Raw genomic sequence first — 18604 nt, 5'->3', positions numbered from 1 at the left:
ATTGAAATGGAATAACATTCCTTTCCCTTTGAGCCTCCACATGCTCTATTGTTACACTAGAAGCCATACCCACAAAGCACTTGTGTTCTCTCTCAAACCTTGTTCTGATGCCAAATTGTCATGGTCTTGGACACACTTCAATGCTACCGTGCCAGCACTCGGACTTACTTAACCTCTTGAGGTAAAACCAAGTCTGCCTAACTCTTAATACTTAGTAAGAAAGCTAAAAACACAAGAGAAACACAAGAGAAAGAAAGCTTTGGTGGAAAGAAAATTTTATTACTCAAGTGTTTGTTGCAAATAATTAACACACCCAAACTCTAACTCTCACCTCCTATTTATAGCCATCTACCTCCTCAATGAATGGTTAGGATTAAATCTAATCAACGGTCCAAATTGATCATCTAGAACTTTCATTACAAATGTCTATCCTACAACGTTTTTCTAAATATTTTTAAATTATTTCATACTATTCTTCATACTTCTATATATATCCACACTCTTCTAGAATATTATATCACCTTTCAGAGTCTTATAGAATCTTCTAGGGTGTTCCGAGACTTTCTAGAGCATTTTAGAATATTCTAAAACCATCTAGAGCATTCTCAAACACTCTAAAAAAATTATACAAACACCATTAAATCTAACCTTCTAAAATTTACCGTGACAGATAGGTTGACATGGCTCAACACGTAAATTATCCTTAAGTAATATGACAAGAGATTTCGTGATAATAATTTTTTAAATTTTAACAATATTTACTTCATGCACATGGCTAAATAGGAGTTATATTGCAACTTAAATACTGTCCTGCAATACATAATTTTGCTGTTTTATATACTATTTCTTCATTTTTGTTGCTACAATATATTCAGTTGTTATGACTTTCTTTTACCTGAGTTCTTAGACTAAAAAAAAAAGATACAATATACTCTTAAAATGTGTAATTATTTATAATTACATAATTTATTTTATTCATAAGGTTCTTCAAAAAATTTTTCATATACAAATGTATGAAAGGCTTTTTGATGAATAAAAGCTTGCGTTAATTTGTACTTGTCAATTTACTAGCATTATAGGTTTTGCAGAATAAAAGGCTCGTAAAGCAAATAACTTTCAGCGCATGTTTGACACTGCTTCTGGTACAGATGATAAGTGGGATCGGTAATAGTTGCTCTTTCATCTCCCACAAAGAAGCTCGAGTTCAACATATAATTTCTCTAATGCAGCTGAGTATTCTTGTTGACTTCGCTCTGATGCTGGTCCTGTTCTGGGGGTGATTATTACTTAGTAACAGTAGAAGCCTTGTTAAGCTAAATTGTTAATTTCCAATATGAACTTTTAGAATGGATTATAAGCTGTTCAATTTATGTTTCTTTACACCAGCATCACACCAGAAATTCAATGTGACACAGCTTATGTTTGCACAGAAAGAAAAATTAATCCATGTTACCCAGATAATCAACATTGTTTGGCTAGAGATTTAGACACAACTCAGCTGCATTCTCTTACAAGTTATAAATCGGTACTGAATTTCTTTTGGCCAATTGCTTTACATCTAACAGTTCATAAACAATAAAGCCCACAAAGACAAAGGGTATGTTTGTGAGTGTTGATTTTGGAAGGAATGGAAGGGCTAAAGATGTAAAATGAATTAACTTTACATTTTAAACCACTAATCAAAACTCACAAATACACCCTAAAAGAAAGGGAAAAAAAAAATCCGACTTTTCTTTGACATTCTGCACAGTTATTACATTCCTTTACTAATTATATAGTCCAAATATTAGGGATACTAATTACAATCTCTAAGTGAAAACACTAGAATTGGTGGTCAGAAAATTTCAGGTAGAGGCTTGTCTTCCAAGAATGACTTAACTAAAACAAGTGATCTTTCAGGCTGTGAGAAAGGAGCTTCATGGGAGGCCCCTCTGATGGTTGCAAATGAGAGAATGTTGCCATAAACTTGAGTCCATCCACCAACCTAAACATAATAATTTCTTAAAACTCAGATTATTTTATGATATGTACATATTACATAATTTACAATGTTTTGAAACTTCTTCATTGGAGTACCTGTTGACCTTCAAACCATACTCTGTAAGGGACTGTTGTATTCAGTCCGAATTGTTTTGACAGCTTTTGAACCAAGGTGCGACTTCCGGTCAGTGGAATCACTGAATCTTGATCACCGCTATATTAAGAATAATATGTTGTTATGCTAATTAATTAGGACTTAGTACTTGATACACCTATATGGGCCCTTCAGGTTCAAGTAAGCAATAGAATCAAGTATAAGAAGGAAAATTATAGTTCTAATTAATTACCTGTAAATTAAGACCCTAACTCCAGCTTCTAGGAGTGCTCCAACAACAGGGAGTGTAGGAACTTCCAGGTTGAGCATATCATAGTCAAGGATGCTGTTACCAACAAAATACATGTCAATGTTTACTGAGTAGACAAGTTATGGTTACTGGATTTCCAAGTTTTAAAGATCAAAGAAGCAATGACATTTGAGTGAAAAACTAATTTTTGTCTTGACAATCCTAGGATGCAACAAGGTTAATTTACACCAATATATTTTTAAAGATTTACACTACTGTATTAACTTGGTGTATGAAATTTGGTGCAATTTTCATTCTCTACTTTACTGTCTTATTTTTTGTTTTATTCATCCAAAGTTTGATAAGATTACTTGCTGCAGACATCCCACTTGCGAACTCCAATGAGCTTGGCATGGAGCACCTGCTGCACATCTCTTCTGTTCAAATAATTTGTAACTTTGTCATCTACGCACACATCGATGCTCTCATTTTCTTTCTGTTAAAAAAAAAAAACTCAAGTAAAAAAGAACAAGCCAATTTCAAAAACAGTACTAGAAAATAAATATACTCGCTCCCATAATGACAGTGGCAGATGAAAGGGGACGTAGAGAGTACTAAATAAGGTGGTATGATGTCCAAAGAAGAAGACTCACTTGGGTTTGCGGGCAAATAACTTTGGACTGTGAAAGCACTGAGGAGATGCAAACATCAAGGGTGACATCATATTTGTCCACAAATTTGCTTGTTTCTTTGCTTACTTGGCTCATAACCTTTGAACAAATGGGGGAAACTGAATCTCTATAGTATTCACTGACATACCGAGAATAGTTACAATCTGTGGTGAACATTTCATAAGTTGAATCTGATATTAATCCGTGAGACCAAAAAAACTCGGCCCTTGAATTGAAGTCAGTGGCATATTCTACAAGTGGATTACCCAACTGCAATAATGCAAAGAGACCCTTTAAGCATTAATATTATTAGCAATATCTAAGAATGGAAGGAAGAAAGAAGCATAGTTTATAAATATATTTGGTAAATAAATTGTATATTTCTTACAGCTATGCCTTTCAGATTGAATATCTTTTCCTTTTTGTTGATCTCAGTCATGAGCTTTGCTAGTTGTGGAACATAATGGCCTGATAAAAGAGAAAATGTGTAAAGAACAAATGATAGTGATTACTTTATGTGTAACCTGCTTTTGGAATTGGAACTGGAATCTTCTAAACATGATAAATGTCCACATTTACCTGCATAACTTTCACCTGTTACAAACAAGTCTCTGTGCTTGAATTGAGGGAATTTGTCGAACCAGCGTTGCAAGAATACAAGATTGTCCCTGGCTTAAGAACTCAAAAAGTACTAGCTTCAGAATTTCATAATGATTATTTGAGTAATGAGTATCCCAAAACTAAAATATTGAAACTAGAAACACTCATAAGGTAAGAGATGAAAATAATCATGTAAAGTGGCAAACCATGCAAAAGTTATGTGGCATTTTTATCACTAATTGCTGCTTTGTCTTAACTTTTTTAAAAGCCTAATCATCTTAAATAATGTACGTGCCTTTTTGGACAGAAGATAGGACTGATTATTAAAGGAGCCTTCTAAAAAGAAACCTATTTGCCTCAAAAGATTAAAAGGGAAGGGGGGAAAAAGTTCTAAAGTAATTGACGTTAATGGAAGATGGATACCTGTTGTTTCATCATTCACTCTGATATAAGAGGAGCTACCTTTAGCATAAGAGAACCCCACTCCAGCTGGTGTCTCCAAATACAACATGTTTGCCACTGCACACAAAGTAACTGGATCATGTTAGGACCATTCTTGAGTTATAATGGAATGGTCAATTCAATGGAATTACCTTTGTTCCAACTATACTCATTTTGAACAAGAGCTTCCCCATCTGGCCTGAAAGGTCCATTTTCTGAGAATGCACCTACTCCAAGGGAAGAACAACCAGGTCCTGTGACAAAACATGAATGAATTATCATATACATATGACACTCTTGAGACTGTTCTAGAGTATGTGTTACTTTCAAATTTTAGTACATTCATAACTCAATGTAGCTTGATATATGTATCCATACGCATTAAATTATTATTGTATAATTTCCAAAGTGACAAATATTTTGGAATGGAGAAAGTATTTTCTTTTTTAGTCTTGGAATTTTGATTTGAGTTTCTCAGTAACATAAAATATAGTTGAAGCAAGTGAGAGATTGCAGACCTCCATTGAGCCACAGCACAAGAGGCTTTGAGGCTGGATCAGCTTCTGATTCAACAAAATAGTAAAACAGAGCCTTGTGTTTCTTCTCATCCACTGTAATATATCCTGAGAACTGTTGAAAGCCTACATGGGGTTGTCCAGGAAGATGAGAAATTCTATCTGCATGAGAAGAAGAGAGGCAGAAGATCTCCATGGAAAAACTGAGTTGTAGGAACAACACAGCCATTATTATTCTTCTCCATGTTGGAAATCGGTTCATGATTCCTCAAAACAAACAAGAGAAGGAAACTAATGCAAAATGGTATGAGAGAGAGCTTGTGTGTGTGCGCGTGTCTTTTAAATTGTTACTGAATGTAACATGGGGTTAATGGTGGGCCAGTTTGTGATTTGGACTCTCTCCATTTCAATGATGATTACAGTTTTAGCTTTTCTTTTTTTAATCCTTCCAGGCTTGAAAATGGTGTTGAAAGAGATGTGACAGAGGCAAAGACCAGATGCAGCTAAAAGAAGATTTGTCCATCGAATTAGGCCTCTGAATGCTTTAATCTGAGTCAGCTTGTAAGCTTTATACTATGAAAAAAAATAATAATATAAAAAAAATAGGCATTGGAATATAAGTAATAATCTACCTCCATAACATTCCTTCTCAACCACAAATACCTTGTAACCTTTTTTACTACTCCAACCTGATAATATAAGGGAAACAATTTTTGTTTATAGCATATATACACTCGAATGTGATCCCAATCTAAATAAGCCTGGTTTCTGTTGTGTAAATATTGTATGCAAAATTAACTAAGAATTTATCTATATTTTATACTTTTGGTGAATATGACTATCTTCTATCTACTAAAATAGTATGTCAATTCAGCACTTAGGTGTCTAAATCTTATGTTTCAATAATAGAACTAACTGATTGGATGATGTCCCTTTAAAGTAAAGTAGTTTTAGGGTCAACTATTCATTTCTTAGAAATTGTGTCAAGATGACAAACATGGTGTATTTATATTAAAAAGATGTCTCATTTCTCTGTACCCATCAGAGTTCTGAGAGAATATGTGTACTTCAATAGCATCTTGGGGGGATATTGCAGGGTGTACTGTAGACAGAGATGCATGGCACTTTCCTTGGTTTTCCCAAAAAAAAAAAAAGCTTGTTTTATTGAATAACTTCTCTTATTCAAGAAAGCATGCGAATAAGCAAGATTGGGAACATTGTTGTTAAATAGATTGTTTTATTGAAAATCAGCTCATTCCATTCGTCTAATATTTTTCCAAGATTTTTTTTTTTTTTTTTTTTTACTTTGTCTTGCTATATATTTGGGAATGAACTAGTTACCTTAGACAAGTTGTGAAAAAGCGTTTCTTTTCTTATACAGTGCTTCTTCCAATCCTCCTCTTTTAATCTTCGGAACATGTCCTAATACAATGGAACTATTCTCCAACCACCACCTCTCTTCAATCACTTCAATTTTTTTTTGACGCACAAACTCACATGCTAGCCTCTATAAGCTTCCTTGGGGGTCCTCCTTCTATTATTTTTTCCTGCAATTTGCAGCCATGGGTAGCATAATGTATGTGATGTTTATGTTTTGGCAAACATTTCGGTGTGATTGAATGGACCCAATCCAAGTACAATTGGGGTTAGATGGTCTAATCATACTATAATTGCTACAAAATCTAGTCATCTTTGAATATATAGATTAGAGATTGAAGAAGCAGATGGTATAACAAACAAACTATAAAAAGACAAATGTAATTTGTATTTATAAGGTGGGTTCTGTTATATGTTCAACTAGAGGAACTAGTAAAGGAGAAACTAAAAAAAGAATGGTCCCTACCTTGAAGCTTTTACGAAAGGTTTCAGATTTTTCATCATTAGATGCACTAGTGTAATGTCACTGGTGTTTTTTGCATTCATCTGTATTTGTCAAAATATTCTTTCGATTTTCAAAATGCAAATTCTACTACCACCGAACTCTCCAAAGGAGAGAGAGTGAGAGAGAGAGAGAGAGAAGAAGTGCGTGTGTAGTCATTTAAGCTCCAACTTTCGTCCTTCATAACTTGTGTCAAAACAACAAGACTGGACATATTATTTATATATCAACAATTGGAAAAAAAATCAGTAAACATATTATTTATTATAAAAAAAATATAGAATTCAGCATTGGAAGTGGAGAATGTGTGAAAGAATGAAGTTTGTATAATTGCAAGGTAGAGCAGGGACTTACCTTTTTGCTTTGTTTATTCTTTACGTTTCCAAACTTGAGAGCCCTTTTCATCCTTGCCATAAAATTACACAAAAAGTGGAGAAAAAGTTCAATCACTTTTACCCTTTATTTAACTACACAACCTTTTGCTTTCCTTCTCTTCAAGATACAGTTTCTATCATTGCCTACGTCAACCAAACCAAACAGAACAGAACCAGTTTAGCTTCTTTGGCAAAGGGATTAAGATTAAGATTAGCAAAAACCATGTGATGAGAGCAACATATGCACCATATGAAGAATATTCAGACTTCAAACTTATTGCCATCACTGTTCAATGTTTCAAATATCAGTCCACTAGCAACCATAAAAGAAATGTAACTGCAATTTCCAACCATGATCACTAGTTCACTACCATTATTGAAGCATGTAATCTGAAATATGAAGGTGCCTATCCAATACTTTGGCTAGTGGGTTGCAGCAGCAAGACATTGGAGTCCAGTTATGGAGACAGGATTTGTGGCAGAGACAAGATTCCTCTTGTAATCTGGAAAAGAATGGCTTAGTGTTATTTTATCATACAAAAGACTAAAGCATTTTTCTGTATCATACAAAACGGCTCTGACCAGAAGGATAAACCTTCGTCTCTGCCAGAAATAATTTCTAAGTAAATGAAAGGCTAAATTATATCATATATGGTGGGTTTAACTTATTTATCTAACTGGTATCATTCAAAAAAGTATTTTGCTAACATGTTAAAATTATTTTAAATAAATAGACACATAAGACTTGTATCAAAAACTTAAATTTTGTAGTTTTTATATTTTTCCTATTGACAACAACAACAACAATAAGATAAAAAGGAATTGAAAAAAGAGAGCATCATTACCTTTGTACCCGTGCATGGAATTAAGACCTTGGGAGTTGGGATCAGTCTTCACATCGTTTGGAAAAGAGCACAATTTCACAAGTATTTAAATATTAAAAAGCTACTGCATTAGATGCTTTATTCTGTATTTGGAGTTTTTTGGACTCATGGAAGAAGGAAAAGTATGATCTTTGAGGTGGATATTTGAATGGTAGGAATCAATGTTGTCTTAATCTTAGGGCATCGCGATAAAAATAAATAAATAAATAAAAGTTGAAATTTGATCCGTAACTAAACAATTATGCAATGTCTTCTAACACTGCTCATAAATAACCGCTACGTCACTGTTCCTCGTCCTAGGAAGAAAATAAACGAGAGAGATGCACAATTAAATTCAGAATTCAAAGACAGAGGAATACTCATTTTTTAGTCCAGAGTTTATATCTTAGCATCAATTCTTGAATCTTTTTCTACTCTCTTTCGAATTTTCAAGAAATCCTTGGCATCTAATTATTCAGAAACCACATTTTTTTAATCTAAAAAATGAATACATGTAATAGATGCTTTACCGCGTTTAATTGGATTTTTTTCAGAAATAAAATAAAAAAATTTATATTTTTCCAAACACCATTTCGAACTTTAATTTCCTAAATATGATTTTTTTTAGTTTAGAGCAAAGTTCATCGCGCTCCCGCCGAATTCTATAAAAATTATAGGGTTCGTCTTATTCCTGGCAAATTCTCTTCAAATATTTTTAATTCCACGTTTTTAATCCATTTTAGTCCATTATCATCATCTCCAAATAGTATATAGATCTACAGATAGTATATAGAAACAGTATATAGGAGTACACAAAAATACACGACAACAAACATGGCTTATTCCGGTGTTCCTGTGTATCTTTGGAGACGATGATAATGGTTGTCATTGTTAAAAATGACTTTTTTTTTTTAATTTATAATTAAAATTTTTTTGAAAAAGTCATGCTTGTTGTCTGTATATTTTATTTTTGTGTATTTCTATATACTGTTTGTAGATTTATATACTATTTGCAGACGATGATAATAGATTAAAATAAATTAAAAACGTGGGATTAAAAATATTTGAAGAGAGTTTGCCGGGTTGCGACAAACTTGCTCTAAACAAAAAAAAATCGTATTTAAAAAATTAAAATTCAAAAATAATGTTTGGAAAAATGTAGATTTTTTTTTATTTTATTTCTGAAAAAAATCCCGTTTAATTTTCCCATTCCTGATTCAAATCCTGATAAATATTGAAGAAAAGCATGACAATCATGTTAAAAGAAACAGCAAGTTGATCACAATGGTTTTATTTCTCTTTCTTCAAATTCTTGAGAAAATTAGGACTCGAAATGTGTTAAATCAACTCATGAGCGAGTCTGAATTTGACTCGTTCATAACTTGATAAGTTGAATTTGTGAGCTGATGTGTTGAATTTGAGTTTGAAATTGAATTTATAAATTAAATAAGTTGAGTTTGAGTTTGGATATGCTTAGTTCATTAGCTCGTGAGTTGGCTTGATTAATTATTAATACTCATATCCTATATGCAATTAATTTATACTTTTAATATTATATATATGTAATATATAATTATATTCACTACAAGAAACATCGTTAAAATCGATGACCAAATAAATCGACGGCCGAAGTGGTCGCTATTAGGCTTGTCGATTTTTCAAAATTCTAATAAAATCGTAAGCCATCGATAATAATTTAATAAAATCGACAATATTTCTGTTTATAATATGAGTTTGAGAATTTTATCTTCTTACTAAAATCGACGATGTTGCCGTCGATATAATTATATAAAATCAATGACATTTCTGTCGATAATTAATTCAATAAAATCGACAATATTTCCGTCTATAATATGAGTTTGAGAATTTTACTTGCTTAATAAAATCGATAACATTGCCGTCGATATTATTATATAAAATTGACAACGTTTTTGTCGATATTTGATTCAATAAAATCGACACAATGGTCGTCGATTTAATTATTTAGATACCGACAAATTCTGTCTATATTTTAGTTTTTTTAGTTTTTTTTGTCTATTTTAAATTTAAAAAGAGACAACGTTACCGTCAATTTTAATAGCTATATTTTTAATTATTTTTTATATTTAAAAAATAGTAAACAATTAATGCAAATAAACTTTTAAATATAGAAATAAAATTTATACAGAATATTAGATAACAAGACAAATAAACTTTTAAATATAAAAATAAAATGTATACTAAATATTAGATAATGAATTTACAAACTTATCAAAATAATAAATAATCCTCTAACATAAGATAAGATAAATAACTAAATTTAGACTTATATTCGTTTAAATTGTAATCCACTAATAATACAATATATTCAATGTAAAGTAAATAACCTACTCGTACTCATCTAAATAATTATCCGAGTCATCAAGATCATTAGAATCATCCTCCCTTTGAGAACTCTGTGATTGTCCTGATCGCTGCAGAATATGTGAGAATTTTCTACCTGGGGTTGTGCTTTTCTGAGAACTTGGAAAAGTAAAAGGAGGAGGTGGGGGAACACGTGATCCAGAACTACTAGGATTCATGACCCTCACATACTCAGTCAAGCTGTTCAATTGATGACTAAACTGATCCATTTGTGAGTTACTAGTGTTGAGATCCTCACGCAAGGATTCAACAGTCTGTTGCCACTCGCTTTTCTCCCTTTGGTAGCAGTCTTCAAGCTCTCTATAATTAGTGGCATGTTGTTCAACTTTCCTATTGGGTATTACGATTCGTTCTCTAAGATCCAAAACATCATTGCTGGTGGTCACGGTTGGCCCATCAACTCGAGGTCGCACCATGGAAGAGTTCCTTACCTCACCCATGCCATATACCCTACCTCTTCGTTTTCCATCCACTGTCTCAATCCATATACTTTCCTCAGAGACAGGCGGTACATCAATTACACTAGCCTCTATAGCAGCCTGCCGCTCTTACTCAGCCTGAAACATACTCTCTTGAAATATATCCTACAATGAGAAGAAATGATTGATAAACTACTACAAGTATCAATAATGCAAAAGTTAAGGGGATATGTGAAAAAAAATAAGTCCAACATTACAATGAAGGAATGTATCAAGTTATTTCTTTTCACACATTCCAATTTTAAAATAAAAAAAATAGTTACAATGAATAAAGGTAAGTTACCTTTGTCTTTCGGGAGTGTTCGTCAACTCATTGAGTCCTATCCTCTTTGCGATATGAGTGTGCTAAAAAAATTCATCCATACGTGATGGTCTTTTAAGCAAATGATTCTACGTAATGTAACCAAATTATCAACAAATATAAGTGTACAATTGATGATGTACTGAATTAAGCAATTAATGATGTATATACTTAAAACCATGTATAAAAAAATCTCTCTAATCAAGTTTCGTCAAACCTTAATACTGATATCTATTTTTTCAGATTATGTCATAAATCTGATACACAGAGATTTTCGTACAAAAGTCATTCTTTATATAGAAAGCAACCAAACTGTTAATAAAAATAAAAATTTACAAAATAATATGTTCAATGAACTACACAGAATTAAGTCCCTAGAGGATAGGACATTATTGCAATCTGATCATATAATTAAATTCTTCAAGAAAGAACCAATCTTAAAGAGTTGATTGCTAGGAAAGAGTTGATTCACTTGAGAGATAAAAAGAGAAGAAAGTTTGGTTGCTAATAGCATGCTTTTTGTTGGATGAATTGGAGGTGTAGTTGAGATGGCATTTTTGTTACCCTGCTTGATGAAATGTTGCTGATATGGTTCACATTGCTTACTCTTGTCTTTTGCTTCTTGCATTTTGTCTTGCAACCTTGATTCCTATTTTGTTGTGATAGTATTTTTTTAATCATTTGAAATGCAACCTACTTATGTTTCATGTACTGTTCGCTACAGGTCTGGTTTCACTTAAAGTTAAAAGAATCCTCTCAGAATCTCTCAAACTCAGCCAGTACATAAAATTACACCCAAATTTTATAGCTAATTAACCATAGTTGAATTACAATTCAACTCATCTAGCAAAAAATTTGATAAAATTAAAGTTCAACACGCAAATCATATTTTGAGTATCAAGATTTATTCTCAAATGCACAGAACCTATCGCACTCAACTATATACTAACAAGCTATTTATCCTTCTTAGCTGCCTGTTTTGCATCGTGTTGTGTAGTCCATAAAGTAGAAATGCATTCAAAGCTTTTCATGTTTTCCAACCACAAGCTTATCCTGCTTTTCTTTTAAACATGACACAGACTTGAGCGCATTTCATTAATCAGTTTGTAATATTGATGCACATACAAAATTATTTAATTAACATTCACAGCAAAATCTCTTATATTTATTCATCATGGATTTCGCATTCAACTCTATTGGAATCAACAAAGATGGACAATGCTTCAGTTCAAAAGATAGTGACCATTATCAAAAGTTATAGCTTCTGGTCTGTTATTTATGTTCTTCACGTAAATAATTAGAAGCAATAGGAATCAATTGTAGGTCATTTTTTCTTTTAACGGTCACTCCAAATTGCTCAGTCATGTTAAAGTCCTCACATTTCACTCCATTAGGAAGCTCCCAATCAAAGTGATATAGTAAATATTTAACCATATGTAATGTAAAGCATATTTAACTCCAAATATCTTAGCTATATAAGAATTTCAAAGATTAAGTGTTATTTATAAAAAGATAGTAAAGTAGTAGCCAAAGCACTAAGAATTGATAGGTACATTAAGTACAAAAAATCAAGCATTCCTATAATAGATCCTATAAACAAACACATTATAATTAAAGATGAGCTCTATAGAGCAATTTCTGGCCCTGGAGGAACTAGAGGGATCAAAAGTATTACTAACTATTCCCCAGTAAGTAGGACAATCCCATCATATTATTTGATCATTTATTCATTGTATAAATTGATTTGAAGTATAAAAAAAATAATTACAAAGTTACTGTAAAATGTTACTCAAGCAGATTAATGTAATATAACATATATATGGATTTTGGAGTATCACTGCTTCTAGTATGGGTCTAATGTTGTTTGCTGCAGGCTTATAAAGCATTGAATGAATCAAGGAAGAAGAGTTCTCTGGTATATTATACTTAGATGCAGCAATAGGAAAATTTATAACACATAAAGTAAAAAAGAGGGTTCTATAAGCAACTTACCAAGCAGAACCTCGCTTTTGAAAAGGTGGTGCCTCCTGCGGTGTGAAGGAAGGTACCTCGAGTTGATTTTCTGGCAGCTGTATTTCTCACCTGTAATTGTCTATAGGCATCAGTGTCCCAATGTCTCATCAATTCACCAAGAACTTCTAGTGGGATCCAATATGGACGGGCACCTTTTTTACGAATGGCATGGAGCATACCTCACAAGCGCTTGGTAGCCCTAAACCTCCAAACTTGATAGATATCTTCTTCTTTCGTGTCAATAATATCAAAGCATTTTTATTTTAAAAAAGAAATAACATCTTATTATTATATAACATACTATGATATATAACATTGTAAAATACGTAAAATAAGGTAGATAAAATTTACTCTCTACTCTGTCCACCAAAATTTTTGAGTATCATCATCTGCCTCATCAAAATTCAGCCAAGGCTTGTTGTAGTTTTTCTTAAAAACCTAAGAAATACACTTTAAGTCAGACTTAGGTGGGTGCCAACTACATCAAAAACCAAAAAATGATAAAGACATATTACTTAGTAAAAATGAGACATGCTATTCATAAAATTTAAAGCAAATAACAAACTATTTGGCACCATCATATCTAAGCTTGGAAGCACTTGTGCTGGAGTGACCAATGGCAGTGGATGTTCCTTGACCTTGAGTATCTTGGGTACCATTAGATGTAGTTTGTCTTTTCCCACAAGATCCTGCTCGTTTGGGAGCTACAATAGTTGGATCACTCTGCACACCATGTGAGACAGTATTGGAAGGTTTATTGGCTTGTTGAGTACATGATCTTGGCACACTCGAAGTAGGCATCATGTGTATCTGAGGCTCCTGGCGAGAGGGGGTAATAGTAGCAATAGGTAGCGGTCTCCCATTGGTCGAAGAAGTCGTGCCTGATGATGACCCAACGAGAGTGTATGGATCCGCATGTAAGTCAAGGGGCACTACAAAAAAAGGGTTAAAATGGCGGTTATTTTTTTTTTAAATTACTGCAGTTCCAACCTCCATTTTTACCAAAAACAGCGCTTCCCAAGAAACGTTGGTATTCTAGGGCCATTCTGGTTATTACGGAGGTTTTTAGAAAACTGCCACAATTACCTGTGGATAATAGGTGGTTTTTTTTATGGTTAAAATGGCGGTTTCTGACCGCCATTATTTCCATGTAAAACGGCGATTTTTAAATTGTTTAAATGGCGGTTATAACCGCCGTTTTTACCAAGATATAGTGGCATCATTTTTGTTTAAAATGGCAGTTTCTAACCGCCGTTTTTATTAGGGTATAATGGCATCGATGACAGTTTCTAACTGCCATTTTTACCAAAGTATAATAGCATCATTTTCGTTTAAAATGGGAGTTTCTAACCGCCGTTTATACCTAATTATGATGACAATTTTATGTTTTTTAAAATAAGATTGAAACCACCTATTTGAAGTGATATTTTCGAAACTCAAACTTTAAAATCTTGTAATAACCAAAAGGCATAGCCATAAATCAATCATTATAAGATGATTTTTAATTCATACATGATTCAAAGTAACATTTTTCAATAATTCGTCTTAACATATAATCCTTAATACATAAAATCTTTATCATGCAAGAACTTGTTTCCTTTTTGTTTGCACTAAAAGACCTACTTTTTAACTCTTTTGGTGATAGAATCTCACTCTCTTAATTCAATCTCTACAACAAAAATAATTATTATGAGCACAAGAAATGCAAAAAAAAAAGCATATATCGATATATATTTTAATATAGAATTTTATTTTTTCCTACAAAGTTCTAAACCTTTCCACTTATCGCTAATGCTATTGAGATTTTTCTTATTGAGGATTTCTCATAGCCACAAACCGAAAAAGATCAAGGTGTGTATATATATGTATGAAGTAACACAGCAAACTTCTAATAATAAATGATAAATTTTTCTTAGTTACTTACATGGCTTTCTATTTTCTCTAACAGAAGAGAAATTAAATTTAGAAACTTCCAACAAGAAGCTTAGAAAAGTAACAAATTAAAGGGACATACAAACATATCCTAATTAATTGAGCATTTAGCAATTAATACAAAACATTAATTAAACATTTCTATAAACATTATTAAGAATCCTGTTTTACTGTAATTAGAATTTCTCTATCAGATACACACTAAACTTTTTAGTTCTACAGAATTTAATCAATTCCAAAGTCAATGAAACTAATAGACCAGAGTCAAACTTTTTTCCATGTAGGTGGCTTGCTAGATACAATTTCGACAGAACCAGTGTTAGAGAGTAATTAAGTTGCTATGTGCCAACATCAGACAAAATGTTCTTATGCTAAATACATAGTGCATTATGGTCTTCCTACTCTTGGTGTCATAAATAAATCTGAGGTCAGAAATAATTAAATTTCCCATCTTTATTATTATTATTATTATTATTATTATTATTACTATTATTATTATTATTATTTTGAAAAGTGCATCTCTAATTCTACTATTAGCATTGGAAGTAAAATTATCTATATATGACTTACAGGCTTTATCTCAAGCAAAAGATCATAGAATTAATGTAAGTTACAGACTTTATCTCATGCAAAAGTGGATGAAGATTCTTGTTGGGTTGATCCATTTCAATAGTCATAACTCATAACTAGATATATGAATTAAAGGGATTTATTTTTTTATTATTATATATTTATTTGTGTATCTAGCATAAATTAAACATACACACACAAAGGGTGGTCCTTAACGTCTTATTATTGATATAGTAAAATTCTTTTAACAGTTTTGATCATGGGAGATTGTTATTATTATTACTAATATTCATCTCTCATGCATATAAAATGGTAAACATAATGGGTTAGATAGATCAATAATGAAGTTACATGTTTGGCCTTGCTAATGATTATCAAATTAGTTATTTGAAGGGTTAAAATAAGAAATAAACTTTTTATTTACAAAAAGTCAATTTAAGTATCTTTCACTTTATGCATATTCCCCATATTGATGCAAATGAAATTAACAAAAGGAATAGATTTCATATAGTCAATGCAAAACAGACTTGACATACCTCAGTTGCAAGAAGAGAGCTTATTAGATTAGTTTGTGTTGATACTGCAAAATATGGAAAAAGCTTATTAGCTTATTCAGTTTGTGTTAATACATGCAGATGTGGTTTCCTCCTCTATGAACTAATCAATTAGAATAGAGATTAAAATCACCTTAACAGAATGGAGAGTATAGATACACCACTTGAATTATATGTAATAAAGAGGAAATGTTAGCGGAAGAACAGAACCAATTATCTTTACTGCGTGGTCACCACTATACATGGCAACAAATTCAATCACAATAGAGTCTTAAATTCAATTTGATAAAGCTTTAATTTCAATAGTCTTAAATTTTTTCTAGAGCAGCAATTGATATAAAATTTAACAGTGTCGTAAAGGTGCAATTGATATATACAAAACAGCACTTAAACACCAAACTTCAATTATAAATTAGATGCTGAAATCAAAAAAGTAATTCAAATATTGCTACATACACAGCTCCATTTAAGTGCCGTGCCTAGGCATTAACAGCATTGCTCATCAGCTTTTCAAAAATTTCCTGCGAATAGAATTTTTTCATTCACCAATAGATTAAATCCATGGCATAAATAAGTTAGAGGTAAACTTAAATGTTGTCAAAGTATTTTGGAAAAGAGAAGGCGATAACTCGTAAAAGAAAGAAAGTTGCTGCATACAAATACATCCCTGAGAAATGGCAATCTATAGGGTGATTTGGATAATGCAAAAAGTTGCTCAGTTCCTAAGCAACAGTGAAGCCATTTGTAAATTGATCTATTGTTGATTTGTTAATATACTAGTCAATAAAATACACATGTTGTTTCGTTCTTTTCCCTTCTGTTTAACATATTAACAAATGGAATTGCCATTGAAGAGTACCTCAGGGATATTGTTCAATTTAACAAGCAAGAAATTAGCATACTTGCCTTGAGGACCTTTGTAGCCTGTATAGGAGTATCCCACAGACCAGTTAGTGGGTGGCTATAGAAAAATCCTCCATGAGTCCATAGGCCTTGCCTCTAGGGACATAGAAAACCAGCCAACCTTCTTCCCTAGCCCAATGCACAAGCATTGCAAGTGCAATGTTCTTTCCACAGCTAACCAGACCATATAACACAACTTGCTTCCTAACTTTAACATCTAAAAAAAGAAACAGACACGCAAATCAAACTGAACCTCACTTTAAAAATGAATCAAGCCAAAAGAGAGGGTAGGGGAATCAAGCCAAAGACACATCACCATCAGCCTCAAATATGCATATTAATAATAATCTTTATTATATATCCATATAAATATAAATATATTACATATAAGAAAGAAAATTGGGTTCAATAACTACCTTCTGGTCTATGTTAATTGTATTAAATCTTTTTTCAAGTCCATAAATACATTCAGTATAGTAACTATCTCTCTCATTTTTATCTCCAACAAAACTACTCCTATCTATCAAACTTTCAAAACATGAATTTATTGTCAAATTATAACAAAACAATAACAATAACAAAGCCTTGTCCCACTAAGTGGGGTCGGCTACATGAATCAAACGACATTATTGTGCTCTGTCATGTATCATGTCTACAGAGAGACCGTTTACATGTAGCTCTCGTTTGACCACCTCATGGATGGTCTTCTTAGGTCTTCCTCTGCCTTTCGCCATTTGTCCATCTTCCATCTCATCCACCCTTCTGACTGGATGTTCTATCGTTCTTCTTCTCACATGTCCAAACCACCTGAGACGCGATTCAACCATATTTTCCACAATGGGTACTACTCCAACCCTCTCCCTTATATCTTCATTCCTTATTTTATCCAATCGCGTATGACCACTCATCCATATCAACATCTTCATCTTTGACACACTCAGCTTATGTTCGTGCTCCCCTTTAGCCGCCCAACACTCCGTACCATACAGCATAGCCGGTCTTATAGCAGTGCGATAGAATTTACCTTTAAGTTTTAAAGGCACTTTTTTGTCGCATATAAAACCAGATGCACTCCGCCATTTTGACCAACCTGCTTGGATCCTATGATTTACATCCTGTTCAATCTCTCCATTATCCTGTATGATGCACCCAAGATACTTAAAACTTTTAACTTTTTCTAGGATGTTTTCTCCAATTTTCACCTCTATATTGGGGTTTTCCCTTCTCAGACTGAACTTACATTCCATATATTCCGTCTTACTACGACTTATGCGCAGACCATACACTTCTAAAGCTTCTCTCCATAACTCCAACTTTTTATTTAGGTCTTTCCTTGACTCTCCCATAAGGACAATATCATCGGCAAAAAGCATGCACCATGGCAGAGGCTCTTGGATGTGCTCTGTGAGTACTTCCAAGACTAATGTGAAAAGGTATGGACTTAAGGATGATCTCTGGTGTAATCCTATACCAATAGGGAATTCCTCCGTCACACCACCTTGAGTCTTCACACTAGTTGTGGCCCTATCATACATATTTTTAATTGCCCGAATATATGCGATCCTTACTCTCCTCTTTTCTAAAACCTTCCATAAGACCTCCCTTAGTACAATATCTACAAAAATTTAAAACTATAGCTTCAATGGGAGTAGATTAGCAGTGTAGCAATCAAGCTTCTAGTAATAATAATAATAAATAATTATAACCAAAAAGTGAAAAATTACCTAAAATCAGAATCAACCATGGAAAAGCAAGCCAAATTCCATATATTAGGATCAAACA

The 18604-nt window shown here is 32.7% G+C and overlaps 1 protein-coding gene and 2 long non-coding RNA genes across 4 annotated transcripts; all 3 read right to left on the bottom strand.

Annotated features, from left to right (window-relative positions):
• Nucleotides 1-1482: 1482 nt before the first annotated feature.
• LOC112790988 (serine carboxypeptidase-like 45) lies at nucleotides 1483-5705 on the bottom strand. Its single transcript, XM_025833636.3, has 10 exons — nucleotides 4555-5705; nucleotides 4189-4290; nucleotides 4019-4114; nucleotides 3575-3667; nucleotides 3384-3463; nucleotides 2978-3265; nucleotides 2696-2820; nucleotides 2328-2420; nucleotides 2077-2194; nucleotides 1483-1984 (listed from the first exon to the last, which is right to left on the bottom strand). Exons 1-10 carry the CDS (start codon nucleotides 4811-4813, stop codon nucleotides 1835-1837), a joined length of 1404 nt encoding a protein of 467 aa, XP_025689421.1. The 5' UTR covers nucleotides 4814-5705; the 3' UTR covers nucleotides 1483-1834.
• A 985-nt stretch (nucleotides 5706-6690) lies between these two features.
• Nucleotides 6691-7790, bottom strand: LOC140183834 (uncharacterized). Its single transcript, XR_011880113.1, has 4 exons — nucleotides 7650-7790; nucleotides 7176-7307; nucleotides 7052-7090; nucleotides 6691-6948 (listed from the first exon to the last, which is right to left on the bottom strand). It is a non-coding gene; the product is annotated as an uncharacterized lncRNA (long non-coding RNA).
• A 2051-nt stretch (nucleotides 7791-9841) lies between these two features.
• LOC112790987 (uncharacterized) lies at nucleotides 9842-17070 on the bottom strand. 2 transcript variants are annotated; one of them, XR_011880114.1, is made up of 8 exons: nucleotides 16826-17070; nucleotides 16376-16440; nucleotides 15902-15945; nucleotides 13439-13795; nucleotides 13043-13301; nucleotides 12843-12932; nucleotides 10833-10939; nucleotides 9842-10654 (listed from the first exon to the last, which is right to left on the bottom strand). It is a non-coding gene; the product is annotated as an uncharacterized lncRNA (long non-coding RNA). The 2 variants fall into 2 exon arrangements; XR_011880115.1 differs by having other exon boundaries at nucleotides 9859-10654; nucleotides 10833-10894.
• Between the last annotated feature and the right edge of the window lie 1534 nt (nucleotides 17071-18604).

The sequence above is a fragment of the Arachis hypogaea genome, chromosome 3 (genome assembly GCF_003086295.3).
Source record: "Arachis hypogaea cultivar Tifrunner chromosome 3, arahy.Tifrunner.gnm2.J5K5, whole genome shotgun sequence".
NCBI classification, from domain to species: domain Eukaryota; kingdom Viridiplantae; phylum Streptophyta; class Magnoliopsida; order Fabales; family Fabaceae; genus Arachis; species Arachis hypogaea.
The sequence above is the reverse complement of the archived record's forward strand: the minus strand, read 5'-3'. Positions and strand labels throughout refer to the sequence as shown.

Coding starts and splice junctions, on each gene's coding strand:
- LOC112790988 (XM_025833636.3), bottom strand. CDS start 4,813: ATGAACCGATTTCCAACATGGAGAAGAATAATAATGGCTGTGTTGTTC. Junction 4,115..4,188: donor TGAGTATAGTTGGAACAAAG/GTAATTCCATTG, acceptor CTTTGTGTGCAG/TGGCAAACATGTTGTATTTG. Junction 1,985..2,076: donor TATGGTTTGAAGGTCAACAG/GTACTCCAATGA, acceptor TATTATGTTTAG/GTTGGTGGATGGACTCAAGT.